Source organism: Myotis lucifugus, unplaced genomic scaffold (genome assembly GCF_000147115.1).
Source record: "Myotis lucifugus unplaced genomic scaffold, Myoluc2.0 scaffold_306, whole genome shotgun sequence".
Lineage (NCBI taxonomy): Eukaryota > Metazoa > Chordata > Mammalia > Chiroptera > Vespertilionidae > Myotis > Myotis lucifugus.
Window position 1 is genome coordinate 740,029 of NW_005871354.1, and position 19,243 is coordinate 759,271.

Here is a 19,243-nt window from a genome sequence, read left to right on the forward strand (position 1 = left end):
TTGCAGCCTCATGGCCCACAGTTCCTTTTTTTTTTTTTAAATATATTTTATTGATTTCTCCTACAGAGAGGAAGGGAGAGGGAGAGGGATAGCAAGTTGGAAACATCGATTCAGCCACCTCCTGCACGCCTCCCACCGGGGATGTGCCCACAACCCAGGTACATGCCCTTGACTGGAATCGAACCTGGGACCCTTGAGTCCGCAGGCCGACACTCCATCCGCTGAGCCAAACCAGCTAGGGCGCCCACAGTTCCTTTTAAGGTGCACGAATTCGTGCACTGGGCCCCTAGTATATATGTGTGTGTGTGTGTGTGTGTGTGTGTGTATATTTAAATACTAGAGGCCTGATGCATGAAATTCATGCAAGCGTGGGTCTTCCTTCCCCTGGCTGCTGGCACCGGCTTCCCTCTGGCACCTGGGACCTGGGCTTCCTCTGGCCGCCAGCATGCACCTGGGGCCTGGGCTTCATCCAGAAGGTCACTCCAGAAGGATGTCTGGAAGGACATCCAGTCTAATTAGCATATTACACTTTTATTATTATAGACTAGAGGCCCGGTGCATGAAATTCGTGCACGGGTAAGGTCCTTAGGCCTGGCCGGCGATCAGGACCGATCTGTGGGGCGACCCGCAAGGTGATCAGGGGGCTCCTGCTGGCACCCGCCTTGGCCGGCCTGATGCTGCACACTCGCCAGCCCTGCTCCCCATTGCTGCCAGTCACCTCCCTTGGCTCGCCTGGGGCCTGTGGGCTGGGGGCAGCTCCTGCATTGAGCATCTGCCCCCTGGTGGTCAGTGCACATCATAGCAACCAGTTGTTCCACTGGTTGTTCTGCTGTTTGGTCAATTTGCATATTAGGCTTTCATTATTGAGGATATTTTATTGATTTCAGAGAGGAAGGGAGAGGGAGAGAGAGATAGAAACATCAGTGATGGGAGAGAATCATTGATCAGCTGCCTCCTGCACATCCACAATCTTGGCATGTGCCCTTGATCGGAATCAAACCCGGGACCCTTCAGTTCGCAATCCAGTGCTCTATCTGCTGAGCCAATCTGGCTAGGGCTCGTTATATTTTATAGTAGAGAAACTGAAATGCTTGTGACATTAGGTGAATTGTTTCAGTCTTCTTTGTTCTCTGCTTTATGTTCCCAAATGAACCAAATATGCTTTTTGATATACCTGCCCACTTGACAAACTTTAGTAGGATTTTAGAGGCATAATTTGCTTTCCCAATATTATTTACTCCCTTCCTACTTCTCTTGTGTATGTGTCATTTCAGTTGTTAACATATAGACCTTATTTTAAATCCTTTCTTCTTTAATACGTTTTACATTTCTCCTACAGTGGTTGGCTAAAGTGTTTTAAATTCTGATTTCCCTGATAACAGGAAGAAAAAAGAACCAAACCTTTTCAACATGCAGTAATTTAAGCTTCAGGGAACAGTGGCACTAAAGCCAGGTGTTTACATATTTTGCAATGCATTTCAAAGTTCCCTTTCATTTTTCCTATGTAGAAAGTGGGAGTTGGAGGGTAGAGAAATTTGGCATAAGACAAATAACTTACTTTGGTTAATAATTTATGTCCAAGATTAAGGCATCTTGTCACTTTATTAAAGGCTGAAAAAGCAAACTATACTTTGCTTCAGCAGTCACCCAAAATAGCAGTTTTTCTAAAATTATATTTAAAAAATATTCTTTACCAGTAGACGTATACACAACTGAAATATCCCTTTCAGTTATTTATAGATGTCTCTGAATGAAGAAACTTTCCCCTATTTTTAATTTTCTACTTTGTTGTTATTGAATTTTTATCAAATTTTCTGTTGTATGTTAGGTGTTTAGTTCTTCCAAATTGCAAGTTATGTAGCACTGCGTAACTGCATTTGGATGAAATATAGTGTTTTTATGTATTATTTGCTTATATATGTAACAAATTAACTGGTGTTCGAGATAGAGCCATGTTTGATTTTGAAATAAATTTTTGCCTTAGGGGGATTTAGGCAAGGTTTGATCTGGCAGGGTTTAACAATATTTAATCTGACGTTTCAGGAATAAAAATTAGAGACCAGTGTGTATGGTTTGGAGGAGCTAGGTCTGTTTTGGAGATGAAAAGGAAGATCAAGAATCCTGTTAGGAAGGGAAAAGTGTGAGCAGGAGATGATTTGCCCTACTCATAAGAGGGACCATCCTGTACCTCATCCCCTACTACAGTGTGTGGTATGTAGTAAGCTTTCAGAACCGTGTGCTGAAGCTCACTATTGGCAGGATGGCAAACTGAAGTGCCATAGGATATGAAAAAGCTTTAATTTATCTAATAAATGTGCATCTGGACTCAAACAGACACACTGAGATAATCCTATACATATGGAACATAAATGGCTATTTTGTGGTGAGCTTTAAAACATTTTTTAACATTAATAGTAATAAGGTCCACTGCCTGAACCCTCTCCACACCCCCTAGGATAGAAGAATGTAAATTTAAAAGTAAAAGAGATTTCTCACATTACTTTGCAGTGGATTAGAAAAATCTTCTTTCTGTATGTGATATGAAGATGAAGAATACTTGCAAACCTGTTCAAAAATAGGCCCTGAACAGTCTCCTGTAGTGCCACCTCTCCCCAGTTACCTAACCTCATAATTCTGCTATTAAAATTATCCATGAGTGGGATGGAAAGTGATTGGTGGAGGTGGAAGAGGGCATAGAGGTGATAAAAGGTGATGGAAAAAATAAAGTACAATTAAAATGTACCCAGCTGGTGTTGCTCAGTGGTTGAGCGTCGACCCATGAACCAGGAGTCACAGTTTGATTCCTGGTCAGGGCACATGCCTGAGTTGTGGGCTTGATTTCCAGTAGGGACCATGCAGGAGTCAGGCAATTGATAATTCTCTCTCATCGATGTTTCTATCTCTATCTTCCTCTCCCTTCCTCTCTCTGAAATAAATAAAAATATATTTTAAAAAGAAATACAATTGCTGAAACCGGTTTGGCTCAGTGGATAGAGCGTCGGCCTGCGGACTGAAAGGTCCCAGGTTCGATTCCGGTCAAGGGCATGTACCTGGGTTGCGGGCACATCCCCAGTAGGAGATGTGCAGGAGGCAGCTGATTGATGTTTCTCTCTCATCGATGTTTCTAACTCTCTATCTCTCTCCCTTTCTCTCTGTAAAAAATCAATAAAATATATTTTTAAAAAAAAGAAAGGAAAAAAAAAAAGAAATACAATTAAAATGTGAAAAAAAATAGCCCTAACTGGTTTGGCTCAGTGGATAGAGCGTTGGCCTGCAGACTCAAGGGTCCCAGATTCGATTCCGGTTAAGGGCATGTACCTTGGTTGTGGGCACATCCCCAGTAGTGGGTGTGCAGGAAGCAGCTGATCGATGTTTCTCTCTCATCGATGTTTCTAACTCTCTATCCCTCTCCCTTCCTCTCTGTAAAAAATCAATAAAATATATTTTTAAAAAATAAAATAAAATGTGAAAAAAATAAAATTTGAAAAAGGGAAAATAATAGTATTAATGATAATAATAATAAATTATCTATGACTTAAATACTAAAAGCAGACCTGTTAAGTCCAAATGACTACTCTTTTTTTTTTTTAAATCTTTATTGTTCAGATTATTACATTTGTTCCTCTTTTTTCCCCCCATATCATATAGTTTCTTTGGAAATACTGAGCTTTCAGTAGAAACATAGTCATTAAAAACTAGGTAGGGCCCTGGCTGGTTTGGCTCAGTGGATAGAGCATCGACCTAAGGACTGAAGGTTCCCAGGTTCGATTTTGCGATTTTGGTCAAGGGCACATGCTCGGGTTGTGGGCTCATTCTCCAGTAGGTGCATGCAGAAGGTAGCCAATCAATGATTCTCTCTCATCATGATGTTTCTATCTCTCCCTCTTCCTTTCTTTCTGAAATCAATAAAAATATATTAAAATACACACACACACACACACACACACACACACAAACCTGGGAAAGGCGAGCCCTCCTTGTAGCACACCCACTTGAATCTCCTTTTCAAGTGAATTTTCTTGTGTGGTTTTTGTTGTTGTTAATCCTCACTCAAGGATATTTTTTTCCATTGATTTTTAGAGAGAGAGGAAGGGAGGGAGGGAGAGAAAGAGAAAGAGATGATTGGTTGCCTCCAAAACGTCCCCCATTTGGGGCCGGGGAATCAAACCTGCACCACAGGTATACATCCTTGACGAGGAATCGAACTGGCAACCCTTCGATGTGCAGGCCAACGTTCTAACCATTGGACAACACCTGCCAGGGCTTGAGTGAAGTCTCTTTATCGTAAAACTCTACCGGTCCCTAGAAGACTTGGAGACTTGTGACCAGGGGAGCAATGGGCATTGGCAACTTCTTCTGGGCTAACCCCCTGGCCCAGTCCTCACGGCCCCCTTTTCTCTGACTTTCCAGTGAGCCGATAGCAGCCCCACCTTGGCTCACTCTGTCCTTGTGACTTCTACTTCTTGGTGAGTCAAAGCAGCGCTGCCTAGGCTCTCTCCTGTTGCTTCTTTTATCTTAAGCCCTTCCTTGTTTCACTGTCCCCAGCTTCAGTAAACGTACTCCTAAAAAAATAATCACCCCAAATTAGGCAGGGGTGGAGAGGATCTCAGGAGAAACACTCTTCAGTGGGGCCTGGTGAAGATGGTACCGGCCCAAAAAGGCAGGCCCGTGCTTCTGAGGAGGAAAAAGAATCTCGGCGGTACAACCAGAGTAGAGTTCAATGGGCTAGGGCAGAATTTTATTCCTATTCCCTTATTTGTTGTTTTTTGTATATTTTCTTCCCTATCACACCATACCCTGCATTTTGCAAGTTAATTCCAAAAAAAGGAGAGAGAGATTTCATTAAAAGGCTGAAAAACATTCTAAAGTTCTGAAGAGAGTGATGTCTACTCTATTTCCCCACTGTCATAGAATAATGTAGAGGATTAGGATTTATAGACTAAGTTGTATAAATCTGCAAAGGCTTTTTTTTTCATTTTAAGTTTTTAATGAAAGTTGTATATAATATTACTTTATTCCTGCATCTTCTCAATTGTTTCTTCCTTGTATTTTCCCTTCTCCTTTCCTACTTGGTAAGATATGGCTTTACGTTCAAGGATCTTTTTGCGGTCTTTGTCCAGCTTTAGTCTAGTGATGACTACCTTGCTGGGGTAAATGCCCACATGAAAAGTTGTACCATTAGCTTTCTCCTGTTGCACTGGTTCAATGTAGATGACATATTTCTTCCTATAAACCTGGACTACTTTGCCAATTTGCTGCCCTTTGTAATGTCCTCGAACAACCTGAACTTCATCATCCTTTTGGATGGGCATGGATTGAACATTGTACTTCTCTCTCAGCTCTTTGGAAAGAGGAGAAGACATAATCTTCCTTCAAATGTGGGAAGGTGCATTGAAATGCCTTTTATGGTTCTAGCTCTGGTCAGAAGTCACAAAGGGATTGAACTTCATTTTGACTGCTGGTGCTTCTACGATGGCCACAAGAGGGAAGAGCTGCCAAGGATTTTTAAAAAAAATATTTTTATTTTTTTCAGAGGTGATTTCAGAGATGAAGGGAGAGGGAGAGAGAGAGAGATAGAAACATCAATGATCAAAGAGAATCATTGATTGGCTGCCTCCTGCACGGCCCCCACTGGGGATTGAGCCCGCAACCAAGGCATGTGCCCTGACCGGGAATCGAACCAGTGACTTCTTGGTTCATAGGTCCACACTCAACCACTGAGCCACACCAGCCAGGCTGCAAAAGACTTCGTGTAGTAATCTGCATTACACTGGTTCTTGATAAATCTTGCTAACTGTTCAAGCACCTTCCAGCTAACATTTCTGCTAAAAACTTGCTCAGGCACTTGAGTCTTTAGAACCACCTACAGTTTTATTCCTGCAGGGGCCTTTTTTCTTTATGCCATTAGTTATATGAAAATTGATGTGATTATTGCTATTATTATTATTTTATTTATTTATTTTTAATCCTCACTCCGATGATATTTTTCTATTGATTTATGGAGAGAATGGAAGAGAGAGGGAAAGACAGAGAGAAATATCAATGTGAGAGGAACACATCAACTGGTTGCCTCCTGCATGTGCCTCCACTAGGGCCCTGGCCGGGGAGGAGCCCGCAACCAACATACATACTCTTGACCGGAATCGAACCCGGGACTCTTCCGTCCTCAGGCCGTCGCTCTATCCACTGAGCTAAACCAGCAAGGGTTGATCTGATTACTTAAAATGTCACTCCTGCCAAGGAGGTATAACTAAGAAGATTTGTTCACAGGATAAGGAATGATCTGATTATTTAAAATATCACTTCTGCCAAAGGGGTTACATTTCCACAGAGGAGAGGAATGAATCTGTGCTGAGACAGTTTCAGCCATCAGCCATCTTGAGTGCTGGGAGGGTCTAGAGATTTTATTTACAGCTTGGGGAATCTTTCTCAGAACTCAGATCACATGTGATTGTTGTGTCTTGTGATAATAAGCCCACCAATTCTCTGATACCTCATTCACTCTGCTATCATTAAAACCATTGCATTATACATATCTGAATTGTTGGTTTATATATATCCCCCCCCCAATTAAACCAAGAGGTCTTTTGAGGGTTGAGAGCCTGCCTCATTTATGTTTAAATCCCCAGTGCCTGGCACAGTGCCCAAAATGTAACAGATACATAATATATATTAATTAAATTAATAGTCCAGATTGTACATCTGTCAACTTGTTGTCGTTTTATTAAGCTATTTTGTTTCACAGCCTTTCCAATTTCATAAATTATTAAATAATGTAAAAAAATCTGAACTGATATAGCCAACTAGAAAAGGTTGAGAATTTAGAAGCTGTGGGAGGAGGAATATATATTTAATTTATTATAAACCATTTGATAATATCAGCACTTGCAATTAGATCTTTCCTATTGAACTATAAGTGACATGAAATAAGTTTATAAGGATCATTTGTGGGTTTATGGTTTTATTTTGAATTTGAATGTTAGGATTATGTTAGAGAATTCTTTGGCATGGGGTGTGTTTCATATTCAGGTTGCATTTTTATTCATAGGAAATTGGTTTTTACTTTCTTTTTAAAGAAAACTGAACTGAAGAAAATGGTATTTTACTCAAGAAGACTACTAGGCCTGGATGACCTTGGAAGGAAATGGATTGTGGAATCACAAGAAAATCCTAGTTTGTGATTATTACATTGCTTTTTGTTGTCCAATCCTTTGGTTTGTGTACATATATACATATATATTTTGCACTACACAATGATAACATTTTAAGGACTAATATTGCTGATACTTGAATAATCAATCTCAGCTAGGTTATAAGCATACATAGATTTCCCCTACCCTTGAACTTGAAGGACATTAAATTATTAATTATTGTTTGGTAACATGTTTACCTGATTATCTCCTGTAGAGAAATATAAGCTGCTTAGGTACAGTTCTGATAATGAGATTAGATTTATAACTGGGTATTTTTAATTTTCTAAATTAAATATGAGAAAGAATGCAAACCAGAAGTAAATTTCAAGTAGATTAAATTGACTTTATATCTTAGTCACTGAATTGTCATGTCAAGAAGTGGAAAACTTCTATGATCTTTGTTGGGTGTTCACAGCTCTGACTTTAGTGTTCAAACAACATTATTATAAACTAGAGCCCTATATAAGAGGCTTAGTTTTTACAAATGATTCACAGAATAGACATAACTTTCTGATGGGAATGATGAAGAATGGTATGAAAGTTTATTCTGAGCCTGCAGATCATTAATAAGATTTTTATTAAATCCTATACATTTATTCCTTTGTAATCATTTGTCTTTAACTGAGTATATCTTGTTTCTGCTTCATCAGGTGCTTTGAAATATAAAATGAAAGACCTTATTTATACTGTTTTTACAAAGGTCAAAAAGGATTCACATGAAAATTACTTTTCTGCAACTGGTAAACTACCCAGCCTGGACTCTTAACCTCTTAGTGCCTCAGTTTTTCGTCGGGGTATAATATTTGATAAATGCCTATTTCATAGGGATATTAAAAGGATTTGTAAGCTAACAGGCTATGTACTTCCATAAGAATAAGGCATACCCAATTAATGCAAATTTAAGTTTCTCTCCTCTACCTCTCACATTTAAACTAGAAAGAAGACTGTAATTTAGATCTTTAACAACTTTGGAATTAAAAAATAATTTTTTAGTTGATTTCAGAAAGAGGAAGGGAGAGGGAGAGAGAGAGAGAAACATCAATAATGAGAGAGAATCATTGATCCACTGCCTCCTGCACGCCCTCTACCAGGGATAGAGACAGAAACCCGGACATATACCCTGACCGGGAATCGAACCATGACCTCCTGGTTCATACATCAACACTCAACCACTGAGCCACACCAGCTAGGTTGGACTTATTTTTCCTGTCTATCAGCTTATTTAGATATACTTTGTACTTTAAAGGTATCTTTGATTTAAAGGTTTAGTAGCAAATGTTTTAAGCATTCTTGATATGTATGATACTGGATTTAGCATCATGTGTTCAGAGTGTTTCAATAAGAGAGAAAATAATACATCTCTTTTATGGAGGGTGGTTCTTTGTTTGCCTGAAGAAAAATGTATAAGAATACAATTTGCTTTTCCCAAGACTCTTTTTTTCCTTTCATGTAACTTGATGTTTATTTTTTAATCCCATCTAAATTAAAATGTGTCCCTAGAGAGAGATCTATGATTGTGTGTCTTTTATTTGTTTGTTTTGTTAATCCTCACTTGAGGATAATTTTCCTAGTGGTTTTTAGAGAGAATAGAAAGGAGGGAGGGAGAAAGAAAGAGAGAGAAAAACATCGATGTGAAAGACACACCTTGATTGGTTGCCTCTCTCACACACCCCAACTGGAGCCTGGGATCGAACCTGCAACCCAAGTATGTGCCCTTGACCAGGAATCAAACCCAAGACCCTTAGGTGCCTGGGCTGATTCTCTAACCACTGAGAACACCGGCCAGGGCTAATATTTTAAAAACTCCTCAATTTAGGGAAAAAGTTTAGATCCATGAATCATGGGTTATTTTTAAAAATTAGATATCAATCTGGTATCAAAAATGGTGGCTTTTTTCTTAGTATATAAAGAAATAAAATGCAAATTAAGAAAGTAAGCAGTTGTGATTCATTACAAGCAGTTAGGGAATACTAATTCCGAGGGTTAACTCTTTGTATCCTATTCCAAAGTCTTATTTTATAGTTTGAAAAGCACTTTGCACACAGTTCTTGTATATATAAATAAAGATGTTATTATAGGCTATAGTGTTACTGCTTTGTTTAATATGAACTTCATTTAAACTTTTAAATTGACAGCGATGATATTTTTTTAATGATCTTTTCAGTTTATTGTAAATCTAAGTTAAAAATAAAAAGTTAATGAGAAATGATATGGTTTTTATTACTTGTTACTGTTAGAAGTGCATTGATTTTTATACAATAAGGATTAAATGAAAATAAATAGTAGGAATTCATAGAAAGGAATCATACTTTTTCAAAATAAAGCCATGCTGTTACATATAATTTTATAAAAATCATAAATTGGGATAAAGTTTAATTCATTTATTCATTTAGTTGAGAATGTTACTGACCCAGTCAAAAAATCTAGTTTCAATTCTTATACCGAATAGCTTCTTATAGCCACTCAATGCTCCTTAAATCAGACATCTTAAATACATACAGTTGTTCCTAGGCGGAAAATGGTGAGACGGTTTTATGTTTTTAATACAAATACATAACTTTTAACTTCTACAGATAGTGATAAAAGTGATGTTAGCTATTTGTGTTATTTAAGATATTAATGTTCTGCTACATGTTATAGAAGTCTACCTGCAGTGGCTTTCCATTAATCCTCCTTCCCAATTGTACCACATTTCATAGCTGGAAAATGATGAATGTCCTTTTCCTTTTAAAAAACAAATAGAGATCTTTTAAATATATACACTTAATATATATATCCTATATAATAAAGAGCTAATATGCAAATGGTTGTCATGCCATCATGCCATCAAGGCGTAATGGCTCAGACACTCAACTCTGAGGAGAGAGGAATGGGGACCAGCCAGGCACAAATGAGCTCACAAGAGAGGAATGGGGACCAGCCAGGCTGCGGCCAGGGAGAGGGACAATCCACACACCCCACGGTCCCCGCTGTTTTGGGCGCCAGTGACTGCGCCTGCACCTGCAGCCAAGAGAGGGACACGCCACCCGCCCTGTGGTCCTGGGCGTCAGCGGTTGGGCTGCAGCCTGGGGGAGGGACAAGCCGCCCACCCCGCGGTCCCTGTGGTCCTGGACGCCAGCGACTGCACCCAGTGCCTGTGGCCCGGGAGAGGGTCAAAGCCCCCTTCCCTGCGGTCCCCAGGGCACCAGTGGCTGGGGGCTGCGGCCTAGGAGAGGGACAAGCCGCCTGCCCCGTGGTCCTGGGTGCCTGCGGCTGCAGCCCAGGTGAAGCCGCCCACCCACAGTCCCCCTGCGGCTGCGGCCGGTCAGAGGGAGGGAAGCCCGGGTCCCAGCTGCCTGCGACCGGCTGGAGGAGGGAATCCTGGGTCCTGGTTGTGGGGAGGCAGAGGCAGTTAGGGGTGATCAGGCAGGCAGAGGGGTTGGGGCGATCAGGCAGGCAGGCAGGTGAGTGGTTAGGAGCCAGCATTCCTGTATTGGGAGAGGCAGTCAGACATCCCCTGATGGGTCCCGGATTGGAGAGGGTGCAGGTTGGGCTAAGAGACACCCCCTGCACAAATTTTGTTCACTGGGCCTCTAGTAGATAGATATAGATATCTACTAGAGGCCCGGTGCACAAAATTCGTGCATGGGTAGGGTCCCTAGGCCTGGCCGGTGATCAGGGCTGCTCAGGTTCCCCTCTACCCCGCCTCTCCGCCTCTTCCTTCCCTTTCTCCCTCAGCACCCCGCTGCTGTCACTGGTCGCCCGTTATGTTCTGCGCCACCCCCTGGTGGTCAGCACATGTCATAGTGATCAAACTCCTGGTTGAATTCCCAAGGGGACACTTTGCATATTAGCCTTTTATATATAGATAGATCAGTGGTTCTCAACCTGTGGATTGCGACCCTTTCACAGGGGTCACCTAAGATCATCCGAAAACACATGTATAATTACATATTGTTTTTGTGATTAATCACTATGCTTTAATTATGTTCAATTTGTAACAATCAAATTGGGGTCACCACAACATGAGGAACTGTATTAAAGGGTTGCGGCATTAGGAAGGTTGAGAACCACTGATACACACACACACACACACACACACACACACACTGGAGGCCCAGTGCACAAAAATTTGTGCACTCGGGAGGGTCCCTCAGCCTGGCCTGTGCCCTCTCTCAGTCTGGGAATCCCTTGGGGGATGACCACCTGCTGGCATAGGCCCACTCCCCAGGGATTGGGCCAAAGCTGGCAGTCAGACATCCCTCTGGCAGCCCGGCAGCCCTCGGAGAGTGTCCACTTGCCAGCGGGGAGCAGGCCTAGCTGCAGTCGGACATCCTTAGCACTGCTGAGGAGGCGGGAGAGGCTCCCGCCACCACCGCTGTACTGGCAGCTGTCAGCCTGGCTTGTGGCTGAGCAGAGCTCCCCCTGTGGGAGCACACTGACCACCAGGGGGCAGCACCTGCATTGAGTGTCTGCCCCCTGGTGGTCAGTGTGTGTCAAAGTGACCAGTCATTCCGAGTTGCTCTGCTGTTAGGGTCAATTTGCATATTATCCTTTTATTATATAGGATAGAGGCCTGGTGCATGGGTGGGGGCTGGCTGGTTTGCCCTGAAGGGTGTCCCAGATCAGGGTGGGGGCCCTGCTGGGGTCCCTGGCCAGTCTGGGTGAGGGGCTGATGGCTGTTTGCAGGCTGGCCAAGCCCCCCAGCAGGGACCTCACCCCATGAGGGTGTGGCCATCTAGGGTGAGGGGCTGATGGCTGTTTGCAGGCTGGCCAAAGCCTCCAGCCACCCAAGCTCCCAGTGGAGGCTGGCTGGAAGCAGGTATCTGGGATTTATTTATCTTCTATAATTGAAACTTTGTTGCCTTTTGCGGAGGCTACAGCCGGCCGCGGGAAGCTTGGCTTCCTCCATCTCCAGGGCAACCAAGCCTCCTGCTTGCTTCTGCTCTGTGGCTTGTCGGCCGCCATCTTGGTTGGGTTAATTTGCATATAGTTGCTCTGATTGGCTGGCAGGCATGGCTTTGGCGTAGTAAAGGTATGGTCAATTAGCATCTTTGTCTTTTATTAGTGTAGATAATACAGGTGAGGTTGTCGCCCTTGTTGTGTTTTCTGCCCAGCACACTTTTATCCTTCTTCTGATGAGAGCACCACTCTCCTCTGTTTCTTCCCTTTGAGGGCTCTTCCTCTGCCACTCTACTCAGGCTCTGCCCCAAGCCACAGCAATGTGCATATGACACAGACCTGGCCAGTGCATATCGCATTCTGGCACAAGAATGGTCCCCAGGATGAGCATAGGGCCATCAGTGAGGCAGACAAGTTATTATTTGGGTTTATTTCATGAAGCTAGGAGAGAGCATTTTGCCTTTTCCAGAGTGTTACATAGTTAGAATCATACAGTATGTAGCCTTTTCAGATTGGCTTCATTCACTTAGCAATATGCATTTAAGGATATCTCCATGTAATTTCATGGCTTCATATCTCGTTTCTTTTTATATATTCTTTATGCCTGTGTTTCACTAACGCTTTATTCACAAAACAAGCAGAGGGCCAGCTTTTTCTGACTTCTGATTTAGAAAGCTCATTTCTTTTATCACCGAATAATGTTTCATTGCATAGTTATACCATACTTTATTTATCCACTCAACTATTGAAGGACATCTTGGTTGATTCCACATTTTATAAATTAAAAATAAAGCTGCTATACCCAGCTGCTGTGGCTCAGGGGCTGAGCATCAACCTATAAACCAGAAGGTTACAGTTCGATTCCCAAATTGGGGCACAGGCCCTGGTTGTGGACTCAATCCCCAGTAGGGTGTATGCAGGAGGCAGCTGATCAATGATTCTCTCTCATCATTGATGTTTCTATCTCTCTCTCCCTCTCCCTTCCTCTCTGAAATCAATAAAAATAAAAAATGTTTAAAACAAAGTGGCTTACTATTTTGTTTTCTCACCAGCAGTGAATGAGAGTTCCTATTGTTCCACATCTTTGTCAGTGTTTGGTGTTGTTAATATTTTGAATTTTAGCATTCTGTTAATTATGTAGTGGTATCTCATTGTTGCATTTTTTCTTTTTGAATTATAGCCTGTTAGGTTATTACCCTAGGGATTCTGGGGCCATATATCCTGCCACTTGGAGGAGCCTTAGATCAGCCTGTGTTTCACTAACGCTTTATTCACAAAACAAGCAGAGGTCCACGGACTACTGGTGGTCTCTGAAGTCCGAAAGGTTGGTGACCACTGGTTTAAGGAAACCTTTGGAGCAGCGGTCACCAACTGGTGGTCCATGAGGTCCAAAAGGTTAGCGACCGCTGCCTGAGATAAAAGGCTAACATCTAGACCTAGGCACTTAGAAAAGAGTCTGAAACAGTGAGTTCAAGTCCTTTAATCCAGTTAACTCTGAATTACTACCCTTCTCTTTATACACTTTGTTTACATGGGTTAAAAATTACCATCTTTTCCTTTTTAAAAATTTTATTGACTTTAGAGAAAAGGAGAAGGGGGGAGAGAGAAGGAGAGAGAGAGAGAGAGAGGGAGAGAGAGAGAGAGAGAGAGAGAGAGAGGGAGAGAGAGAGAGAAAGCGAGAGTTGTCCCACTTATTTATGAATTCATTGGTTGATTCTTGTATGTGCCCTGGCCAGGGATCGGACCTACAACTTCGGAGTATTAGGACGTGATGCTCTAACCAACCAAGCTACCCAATGGCCAAAAAATTTCCATTCTTATTTAAGGTAGTTCAAGTTAGGTTTCTGACACTTTTAACCACAATCCTAACTTGTATAGATAGCTCTTAATTCTCAGGATTGAGTGCAGGCTCTGGAGCCAGGCTGTCTAGGTTAGAATTCTGTGCAATCAAGGGAAAGTCACTTCGTGTTTAAGTTTCCTCATCTATAAAATTTGAATAATATGTCATAGGGTTAATATATGCAAATTACATAGAACAGAGCTCAGGATGCATTAAGTACTTTGTGACTAATAGCTATTGTGATGGTAATAATAATTTTTGTTATTTCACTATCAGTACTTTTATAGAAGCAGGGCAAGAAGACATATTAATCCAAATCCCTTTTACAGAGATAGACACTGGAAGTGTTGGTCCAACATTAGTAGCTAGACGAAGTATTAGCAAGTTTGTACTGATGCTCCAAGGCCCAGTTCCCACAGAGTGATGCCAAGAAGCCAGGTAACTAACACCTGCAGATGGATTACAGGAGAGGAACCCTGACTTTAGGAACCTGAATCTTTTCTAATGGTAGTAAGCAGGCAAAACTTTACTAAGGAGAGAGACCTTATCTATATATATAAAAAGCCAAGCGTCACGACCAGAACGACTGATCAACCAGTCACTATGACGTGCATTGACCACCTCTTGGTCCCTCCCCGCAGCCCGCAGGCTCCCATCGCTGGATGACCACCAGGGAACCATGGGGAACTGGGCTGGGTGGTGGTAGAGCTGGACTGGGGACTGGCAAGCAGGCAGAAGGCAGACCTATTGGTCCCTTCCCCTGGCCGGCAGGCTCCGATCAATCCTCAGTTTCTTCCAAAAGGAATGTGGCGCCTCCACTGCACAGCCTCCTGGGATGTGGACTCACTGCTGTGAGAGGCTCCAGAGCGGAGACTTCAAAAAGGACTTCAGCACCTGCAGTGACCCTCAGCCTTCACTGCTGGGAGGTGGATGGAGACCAACAGCTTTAAAGCACAAACACCTTCCTCAGGAAGAACCCACCCACCTCCCTACTCCACAGCCTCTTCTGCATCTGCAAGAAACTGCGCATGCTCCTCCCCCTGGATGGCGGGGCCAGAGCTTGAGCTGAGCAGTTTGCCATGGGGGAGGGCTGAGCCAGGTGGCTGGGCCAGTGCAGGGACAGAGGGAGGGAGGTCGGGGCAGGAGCCAGGGGGCAGCCCTGGTTCCCTGCACCTCCTCCCACAGGCATAGCCCTTCCTGGTTGAGTTTCCCAGGTCATTGTTAGGGTTTTGTCTGTTGACGCTGGCTGTGAAAGGATTCATAAGAGAGAGACGAGACAGGTGAAGAGAGAGGGTGTTTATTTTACTTCTTTAAAGGGAGCAAAAGGCCAGGTGCCCTTTGATGGCACAAGGCACCTAAGGTAGAGTGGGCTGTCCTTTTGATCGCTGGATGGCGAAAGAGGAACCAGGGTGGGTGGCAGTGGGGGGGCTGGACTGAGGACTGGCAAGTGGGCGTAAGAATGCCCTGATTACAGGCTAGGCCTAGGGCCCCTACCCACGCACGATTTCGTGCGATGGGCCTCTCGTCTATATTATATTAGTGTTATGTCCAGAGTTCGGGGTCCCCAATAATCCACTACCAGGGAGCCTTTTCCGATGCAAAAGCAAAGGGTCTTTTATTCAAGCCCGGGACTTGGTCCCCCCCCCCCTCCCCCCCCCCCCTTCGCCTTCATTTTCTGGAAGCAAAGGAGGGACCCCCGATTTCCAGGAGAACAAGAGATTTATAGGGCTTGGGTTCGGGGGGGGGGGGGGGCACACTCTGACCACTGATTTGGCCGATTCCAGTTGGTTGAGTGAGGGCCGGGGCTAGTGATGCAGGGGTAGGGTGCAGCTAGGGTCTGGTTGCACAAAGACAGGAGGGTGTTCAGCATGCTTTTGGCCTTGGGCTAGTTTTCTTGCGTTCCTATTGGCTTGGATAAGGGCTGGCTGAGTAACTGATACATTCTATGGCTTTTGCTTGAAGAGGAGTTAGGAACACAGCTATCAGTCCCGTTCTGTCCTTTCAATTAGCAAGTATCCTGACATTTATGCAAAAAGAGATATCATCTCTGTCTTCCAAGGCTGTTCATTGTACAAACATCCTTGAAAAGATGGTCTGGAGTGAAGGGCAGTAAGTGCCTCACTCACAGGACATGCAGAAGTGCAAGAGAGCCGTGAAGAATTGTCTCCTCACACATTTGTATTAGGTTAGATCAGTACTCAGGGTTCATATTGTTAGGGCCATGCAAAGACTCTTCACAGATGAGCAATTTATTAACCTATGATCATTTTCCTTTCCTGCACAGCTTTTTTAAATTATTATTTTTAATCCTCACTTGAGGATATTTTTCCATTGATTTTCAGAGTGAGTTGAAGGGGGAAAGAAGGAGGAGAGAAACAGAGAGGGAGACTGAAACATCGATGTGACAGACACATTAACTGGTTACCTCCTGCCCATGCCCCAACTGGGGCTGGGGGTGGAAATGCAACTCAGGTACGTAACCTTGACCAGAAATCAAACCCTCGACCCTTTGATGTGCAGGCAGATGCTCCAATCACTGAGCAACACCAGCCAGGGCCCAGCTGTTCAGTGTTGCTGGAGTTAACTTTTTTCCATTTTCTTTCTACTTATCAATAATTCAATGTCTAATTCTTCCCCCGTTGTCTAAATAACCTATCAAGACATTCAGATACACCAGAATATCATTTTCATTGATATTCTATCAATTTCATATATCTGACAAAGTCTTCTGGAAACTTTTGACCTGCTTTGAACTTGCTGCTCTCTGTGACTGGAACACAGCTCTTATCCTAGGCTCATACTTGATCATCATCCTTGAGGGTTCTCTTTAACTCCTCTATTAGACAGCCTGCTTCCCTTATTCTATGGATTCTTCTTTTGGTTCACTCTCTTATTTTGATAGAGCCTGGTTTGCAGTGTCTTTTTAAATAAGGAAGGATGCACAAGAGGGAAGTATTTGGGGACTTTGCATGTATAAAAATGTCTTTCTTCCTTTCTGAAGTTTAAAGATGTTGCCCCATTGCCTTTTAAAAAAATTTTTATTTTTATTAATTTTAGAGAGAGAGGAAGGGAGAGGGATAGAAATATCCATGAGAGAGACACATCAATTAACCGCCTCCTGCACACACCCTCCCCCACAGGGTATGGAGCTCACAACCCAGGCATGTACTCCAACTGGGAATCAAACCAGGTACCTTTTGGTTCATGGGTTGATGCTCAACCATTTAGGCACATCAGCCAGACTCCATTGCCTTTTTGTTTGCAGTTGTAAATGTTAAGTTTGAAAACATGTCAGATGCTTCTTTCTAAAAACCAGTTGCATAGAAAAAAATTCAGTCTTCCTGTGTTTTCTTTTATTCTTACACTAGTCACACTTCAGAAACCAGCTGTGCGGATTTTTTTTTCTCCTCACATCAATAAGCACTTGTGATAACAGCTGGGTGTCCTAGCATTTAAATAAATTCTGACACGTCTGGCTGGCGTGGCTCAGTGACCTATGAACCAGGAGGTCACAGTTTGATTCACAGTTAGGGCATTTGCCTGGGTTGAGGGCTTGATCCCCAGTGTGGGGTGTGCAGGAGGCAGCTGATCAATGATTCTCTCTCATCATTGATGTTTCTATCTCTCTCTCCCTCTTCCTCTATAAAATAAAAAATATATATTTAAATAAATAAATTAATTCTGACACTATCTACCTGGATAGCATCAGATTCCTCCAGGTTAAGGGCTCAGTCCCTCAAGATTGCTCTCCCCTGACTTTAGATGCCAATTGCAAGTCCAGATTGTCACCTGTGCTTTTGACCAAGCAGCTACAAATGGAGATTCCCACAGTGCCCTCCTTGGGTTGATTTAATTTACTAGAGTGGCTCAGAGGACTCAGGAAAACTTACTGCTTACCAGTTTACTATAAAAGGATATGGTAAAGGATACAGATGAACACTCAGAAGGAAGAGATATGTAAAGGGCATGGAGCTCTTTGCACTCTGGGTGCACTACTCTCCCAGCACCTCCACGTATTCACCAACTTGGAAGCTCTCTGAACCCTGAACTAGTGGGATTTTTATGGTAGCTTCATCATGGAGGCATGATCAAACCTAAACTCCATTTCTAGTCTTTCCCCTTTCTGGAAAATGGAAGACTGAAAATTCCAAACTTCTAATCATGACTTGGTCTATCTAGTCACCAGCCCTGTCCAGGAGTCACCTCATTAGAATGAAAGACACTCCTACCACCCAGGAAATTCCAAGGGATCTAGGAGCCCTGTGTCAGTAACTGGGATCAAAGACCAAATATTAGAACAAAAGATGCCCCAAGTTGTCTTTAACACTTAGGACAGGGGTGGGAGCCTTTTTTCTGTCAAGGGCCATTTGGGTATTTATAACATCACTTGTGGGACATACAAAATTATCAACTTAAAAATTAGCCTGCTAGCCTGGTCGGTGTGACTCACTGTTTGAGTGTCAACCCATGAACCAAGGATCATTCCTGGTTAGGGCACATGCCAGGGTTGTGGGCTTGATCTCCTGTAGGGGATGGTGCAGGAGGCAGCTGACTAATGTTTCATCGATGTTTCTATGTCTCTCTCCCTTCCTCTCTAAAAATCAATACAACATTTTTTTCCCAATTGAATTTACCATTTTTCAGGCTTGTTCACTGATGGGACATGTGGATTAAAGTACAAAAGCTTGGAACTGGAGTTTTAAAATATATTTTTACTAGAGACCCAATGCACAAAATTCGTGCAAGAGTAGGCCTTCCTTCCCCTTGCTGCTGGCACCGCTTCCCTCTGGCACCCGGGACCTGGGCTTCCCTCCTGCACCCAGGACCCAGGCTTCCCTTGCAGCCCCGGCTCTTCCAGAAGGTCGCCTGGAAGGATGTCTGGTCTAATTAGCATATTATGCTTTAATTATTATAGATTGATTGCAGAGAGGAAGGGAGAGGGAGAGATAGAAACATCAATGAAAGAGGATCATTGATCAGCTGCCTTGAACAAAACATCAGCTCTTGACCTGACAACCCTTTCAGGATGACAAAAAAGCATCTCTCAGGCCACAAAGGAGAAAATGCAAGTCTACTTACTGTTAACATCTCAGGAAATTGTGCTGTGAATATTTTGTACCTTTTTAAAAAAATTCTTTATTGTTGAATGTGTTATGTATGTCTCCTTTTTCCACCATTGGCCTCTCCCCACCTGTTCCCACCCAGCACATGCCCTCACCCCCCTACTGCCTGTGTCCATTGGTTATGCTTATATGCATGCATACAAGTCCTTTGGTTGATCTCTTACTGCTGGGGTCTTTTCCGCATCTACAAGGGTTCAAGGAATCTG

General features: G+C 43.1%; 1 protein-coding gene across 7 annotated transcripts in view; it reads left to right on the plus strand.

Annotated features, from left to right (window-relative positions):
* ACBD5 (acyl-CoA binding domain containing 5) overlaps positions 1-8,704 on the plus strand; it is a 58,767-nt gene extending 50,063 nt beyond the window's left edge. For 5 of the 7 annotated variants that reach the window (XM_014465687.2, XM_014465685.2, XM_014465686.2 and 2 more), the window contains one exon: positions 7,049-8,704. In XM_014465687.2, coding sequence (XP_014321173.1) covers positions 7,049-7,181 — 133 coding nt within the window. In that variant the 3' untranslated portion in view covers positions 7,182-8,704. Of the gene's footprint in view, positions 1-5,072; positions 5,536-7,048 lie in introns of those variants that run through there. The other 2 variants (XM_006100260.3, XM_023763898.1) reach the window with 2 other exon arrangements.
* Positions 8,705-19,243: the final 10,539 nt, after the last annotated feature.